General features: G+C 45.7%; 1 protein-coding gene and 1 pseudogene across 1 annotated transcript; both read right to left on the reverse strand.

Annotated features, from left to right (window-relative positions):
• Positions 1-331: 331 nt before the first annotated feature.
• On the reverse strand, positions 332-1,177 carry LOC118026710 (E3 ubiquitin-protein ligase SIAH1A-like). The gene has a single exon (XM_035029705.1). The coding sequence runs from the start codon at positions 1,175-1,177 to the stop codon at positions 332-334; it is 846 nt and encodes a 281-aa protein (XP_034885596.1).
• Positions 1,178-5,429: 4,252 nt separating this feature from the next.
• Positions 5,430-5,602, reverse strand: LOC118026711 (annotated as a pseudogene).
• Between the last annotated feature and the right edge of the window lie 464 nt (positions 5,603-6,066).

Below are 6,066 nucleotides of genomic sequence, written 5' to 3' on the forward strand. Positions count from 1 at the left end.
TCAACAGTACACTCAATCTGCAACACAAATTCAGAATTATTTAACAAAGCTTCCTTTCTTAATACGAGAGATGCCTATGTTGGGTGTGTGTGTGTATATATATACACACATATATGTGTATTTTAAGTGGTTTACTGTCGACGTATTTTTACATATATTAGTGTTACTACATGCAACTGTTTTCTGTATTTAACAGCCTTTCCTTTTATTTACCTCATGCGTCTAGACCTATCAAAAATTTCAGGTTGACAGACAAAAATGGGTGTCGTATTCTCTGTGAAATTGACCACAATGGTTTTAAACAGTGGCCAGAAGACGCTGGCTTGCCATTTCAACACGTGGAAATAGTTACGTTGATGCCCAAGTTGCCGTTTTCTGCGAAGAACTGCGCAACGCTGGTATCAAAGACCAGGCAGTCACTGTCCATGATGGCTGTGGCAATTCCGTCGTGAATGGAGCGCGGAGTCGCCTCCCAAGTCAGCCGCCGCCTGGGACTATTGAGCTCAAGACAATAGACGAAGTTCTCAGCTTGCTTGTGTGTTCCTATCAGCTGGACGATTGCGAAGAACTGCTGGTGACCGTCGTACTTTTCTTGTTTCTCCAAGACTAATATGAAATGAACGCCGAAACAGGACTGCGTCATCACCCAGTCCACGGCCCCGGGGAGGTTAATGTCGGTAGCCAGGAAAATGATATCTTCTCCCTGTAGGGACGTGATGGATTCATGCTGGTGCATCAGATGGGGCATGACGGCATCCAGAGAGCCTTGCCATTTACAGAAAGCGCCAGGACATGGGCACAGGTAAGGCCTAAACTCACAGAGCTTCTCGTGGGTTACTTTCTCAGTGTGTGGCAAAGTTAATTCACACCCATAAGAGAGGTATTTACATGGGAAAAGTACGGAACTGGCCACTTTCTCCATAGCCAAGTTGCGAATGGATCCCAGAGAGCCCCGGCAGGTCGGACAGCACTTGAGCTTCGGGCGGCAGGTGGTACACACAAGATGGCCACTGTGACACTGAAGAATGGGTGGTAACACATAGTCAAAGCAGACCGGGCACTCAAAAAGACTCGCCAGGTCACCGTTGGATGCAGTTGTGCCAGCCAGGACGGGCACCCGCTGGGACGAACGCGTCGAGGTTCCGGGAAGTAATGCTGACGAAGTCTGGCGCTTCATTTCTGTAGGTGGACAGCGCGCCTCAGACTCCGGGCGCCTCGGACGCGCCCCGTCGTCTCCGCCGCCAACCCTTGCCCCCGCTGGCAGCGCACCGCCTCTTCCCCGAGCCGGCACCGGCACCAACGGGACACCCTGGGCCGCCGCCGCCTCTCGAGGGTGCCCCTCAGCGGTCGCCTCCGGCGCTCTAGAACGCGCCTTTCAACAGTTGCGTCAGACGCTCGAGAGCGCGCCTGCCAACGGTCGCCTCACGCTCGAGAGCGCGCCTGCCAACGGTCGCCTCACGCTCGAGAGCGCGCCTGTAACGGTCGCCTCACGCTCGAGAGCGCGCCTGTAACGGTCGCCTCACGCTCGAGAGCGCGCCTGTAACGGTCGCCTCAGACGCTCGAGGGCGCGCCCCGCAGTGCCCGCCCCCGGCGCTGGAGAGCGCGCCCCGCAGTGCCCGCCCCCGGCGCTGGAGAGCGCGCCCCGCAATGGCCGCCCCCGATGCTCGAGAGCGTGCTCCGCAGCGCGCTGCTTGCTGCCGTCGATTCGCGCGGTCCTGGCGCCCGCTTCGCACCCCGCATAAATGGCACACGCGGCAGCTGCAGCCCAGAAGGTAGGGCCCCTCGCGCCGGCAGCCCGGAGGGGGCGGGGCTCTGAATGTGTTTTATAATCCTAAGTTCTACGTAGTCAGGAAGTACTAAAGATCTAAATGCTTCAGGCTCTAAATTCTCCTACGCTATCTCTTGTTCCTGCTCACAAATCCAGTTTTCTTTTTTAAAAAAATATTTACTTATTTAGGTAATCTCTACACCCAACGTGGGGCTTGAACTCCCAACCCCAAGATCAAGAGTCGCACGCCCCACAGACTGAGCCAGCCTGGCGACCACAAATCCAGTTTTCTGAGGCCATTAATGCGTGGTAAGGACTGTTTAAAATAATTGATATGAGGAGGGGCCCCTGGCTGGCTCAGTTGGAAGGGCATGCCACTCTTTTTTTTTTTTTTTTTTTAAGAATTTATTTATTTATTTGTCAAGAGAGAGAGGGAACACAAGCAGGGGGAGTGGCAGGCAGAGGGAGAAGCAGACCCCCCGCCGAGCAGGGAGCCCGATGCGGGGCTCGATCCCACGCTCCCGGGATCATGACCTGAGCCGAAGGCAGACGCTTAACGACTGAGCCACCCAGGTGCCCAGGGCATGCCACTCTTAACCTCGGGGTGAGTTGGAGCCCCACGTTGGGGGTAGAGAGTACTTATATAAAACTTTAAAAAATAAAATAAAATAATTGATATGAGGGTGTGACCCTCCTAGGGACTACTTTTAATTCAAAACTGAGATACCTTAACCCAAATCATTCTCAAAATGGTTTATTTGTAAGGTTGTCAGATTTAACAAATGAAAATACGAAAGATGCTCAGTTAAATTTGAATTTCAGGTAAACAAAGAACAGCTTCTCTTTTTAGTAGGAATATGTCTCATGCAGTATTTGGGATATACTTATACTAAAATATATTCATTGTTTATCTGAGATTCAAATTTATTTATTTTTTTTTAAAGATTTTATTTATTTATTTGAGACAGAGAGAATGAGAGAGAGAGAGCACATGAGAGGGAGGAGGGTCAGAGGGAGAAGCAGACTCCCTGCCGAGCAGGGAGCCTGACGTGGGACTCGATCCCGGGACTCCAGGATCATGACCCGAGCCGAAGGCAGTCGCTTAACCAACTGAGCCACCCAGGCGCCCGTATCTGAGATTCAAATTTAACTGGGTATTCTATATTTTATCTGGCAGCCCTCCCTATTTGGAGAGCTATGTTTGAAGCTTCCTGAAACTCTGATTTGGTCATTTTTTTTTATAACCATAGCCCTAACCATGTCCCACCATGGGATTATTTTCTTCCATTTTTTCCAAAAACCATTATTTATTCCCACTGTAGTTCAGGACTCAGACACAGAGGTCACTGTGATGAGTGGGAGTGAACAGTGAAGTTACTGAATGGGAAGTCCAGGTTCAAGTGTGTGCAGTTGGCTTGCACCTGTAAGCAATGTGGTTTTACTGAAACTTCCAGGGAAGGCAGTCAGTGGCTGGAGCCAGGTAGAGTAGGACCAGGATCAGGGGTAGATTTGGAAATGGAGAGAGACAACTGTGGGCCATGTAGACAAGGCAGGGAAACTTCTTGAAGGCAGGACTTGTGCTGTATTCAGTTTGCATTGCCACATAGCTTACACAGTTCTTGAACTGTAGCAACTATTCAAATATTTGGTGGATTAAATTGCCTCTTCCAAGTGACTATCTTCTGATTATTCTCCTTCTGTATAATCCAGTGGGAAATGAAATACTTGGCTAATTTATTTCTTAGCTGGCTCCTGCACATATGTGCTTCCCTTATTTAAGTTTGTAAATGGCCCCATGGCGTTCAGCAAAAGAATCAGTATGAGCAAGAATGGACTGGTAGATTTCATAGCTAGCTGAGCTAGGCAGAGAATACTTTTAACATCAGGGCTGAATGTGAGGGTGTATGTGTGCATGTAAAGAGACAAAGAGAGTGTGAGCACCATGCTAAAGATAGATCGCTGTGTTGGCATTTTACAATATAAAACTTCCATTAGAACTTCGAAGTACAGATTAATTACAAAATGAGCCAAAGTCAATTCTGAAGGTGAGAAATGACCCAGTGTTCGAGACAAGTTATATAGCAGGTTGTTGAGCGTTTGCTCTGGCTTGAGCAGAGACGTCCATAAATACCACTGAGAGATGATTCTACTCAACAACACTCTTGGTTTTCCTCCTACTGCACTTTTTGGTGACTGATTTGCAGCCTCCTGGAATGTTGCCAGCCACCTCCAGGGGTGTTAAGAAATATCCAAAACAAAATTAAAATAATTCACTTTAATTTAAAATGCAATTATATATATATAAAACACTTTTAGGAGCAGTGGGATTGGGTGTTAGAAAACCAGACCAAGCAATGGAGTAGCAATTACAAAGTTGGGAAGAGAAAAAAAAAAAACCCACAAAACATGCTAACAACTTAACTTGCTAATGGATTGGACACTGCTTGGGGAAGAGCTAGAAACCAGGAATAAAACCAACCTCTCCATTTAGTTTTAATCAAACTCCTGGGAACTCATCCCTATTCTTGTTTGAAATGCCATCTGCAGAGTAACTTGTTATCTGATTTGGATTATTTGCTTGTGATTCACTCATTCATTCTTCCTTTGTGTGCTCTTGCTAAAACACCAGGCTTAATAACACATAGGATGAGTTTGAACGGGTTCTTCTAACATCCCTATATTGCCATTCCATCTGCAAACACTGTCCTCCCCTACAATGGAAGCTGGGAAAGGGGTGCAGCATCAGAGTAGAATTTAGTGAGTTCATCAAATGGTGACCATTGAGAGCCCAAATGTGCTCGGTGCTACACATCCCTTTGGGACGATAAGGATGGTAATGGCTTTGAGAATGAAATAATATGTTCTGACTTGAAGGACAAATTAGGGTAAAGCAAGGGGAAAAGAGAGGATGAAATGTTCTCTCCTTTTACAGACTAAATTTAATTGTAGTTAATAGCAGCTGACTTTCCCCATGCCTTTGCTGTGGGAAGAGAGACCTTCCACCAGAATAGGGGCCAGGGTTACTGAAGATTTTAGGTAATCTGGTTTTTGACCATCAGGTAACTGAACTTCTTTATTTTTATTTAAATTTTTTTTTAATTGAGCAAAAGCGTTTCCTTTATATAAACTATTAATAGATGCTAAATACAAGATGGATTTTAAAATGAAATCATGGGTGCGTAGTTGTAATCATAAAGATAAGCACACAAATCAGAAGCTGTACAATAGGGGTGCCTGGGTGGCTCAGTCCGTTAAGTGTCCGACTCTTGATTTCCACCCAGGTCATGATCTTGGGGTCGGGAGATCAAGCCCTGCATCAGGCTGCAGGCTCATCATGGAATCTGCTTGAGGTTCTCTCTCTCCTGCTGCCCCTCCCCTCTCTCCCTAAAATAAATAAATAAAATCTTTAAAAAAAAAGCTATACAATATTGGGCGCCTGGGTGGCTCAGTCAGTTAAGGGTCTGCCTTCCGCTCCAGGTCCTGGGATAGAGCCCTGCGTCTGGCTCCCTGCTCAGCGGGGGTCTGTTTCTCCCTCTCCCTCTGTTCTCTCTCTCTCTCTCTCTCCCAAGTAAATAAATAAAATCTTTATTTTTTTTTAAAGCTATACAACATTAACGGCAAATCCAAATACAAGCTAAGATAATCCTCTGAATTCTGTGTTTCATCGAGCATCAAAAACCACCGATCTTTTAGTCCTTAAAAGTACATAATTCTGCATCCACATCTCTGCATGGAATTGGATCCCTGGATTTTATTTCATTTCTCGTGTGACATTCTCTGCACCTGTATCATTGGCTGTTGCTTTGGGGGTTGAACATCCTTCCAGGTGTCCATTGATAGTCTCTCCAAATCCCCACCAGCTAATTCCCTACCCGTGTAGCCCAGAGAAACTTCTCACTCTGGGCTTCTAAACAGATTCTGACTCTCGCTCTCTAAGACTTTTTTTAGATATTAAAATTCATGCTTTCTCTATACCAGAAAAAAGGGAAAAAAATTTTGGCATGCATAACTAATGAGGTAACTAGTACTACTAAGCTGCTTTAGAAGATTAAACCATCAATAATTATGAAAGTAAGTATAAATTAAAGGACAGTGTTTAGATTTCAGTGTAGTATTTTATATCCAGTATTCAGTATTGTTCTTTTTATCCAGTATTGTATTTTATCTAGAGCCATTACTGAACACCTATATTTGAAAGTCAGAGTAGAGTCATAGAAGGACCATGGCTTTTTATCAGATATAGACAAACAAGAAGAAAAACTATGGCATCAATAAGTGCTAAAAACTATGGCACTAAG

The sequence above is a fragment of the Mirounga leonina genome, unplaced genomic scaffold (genome assembly GCF_011800145.1).
Source record: "Mirounga leonina isolate KUSES-001 unplaced genomic scaffold, KU_Mleo_1.0 Mir_268, whole genome shotgun sequence".
In the NCBI taxonomy this organism is placed as follows: domain Eukaryota; kingdom Metazoa; phylum Chordata; class Mammalia; order Carnivora; family Phocidae; genus Mirounga; species Mirounga leonina.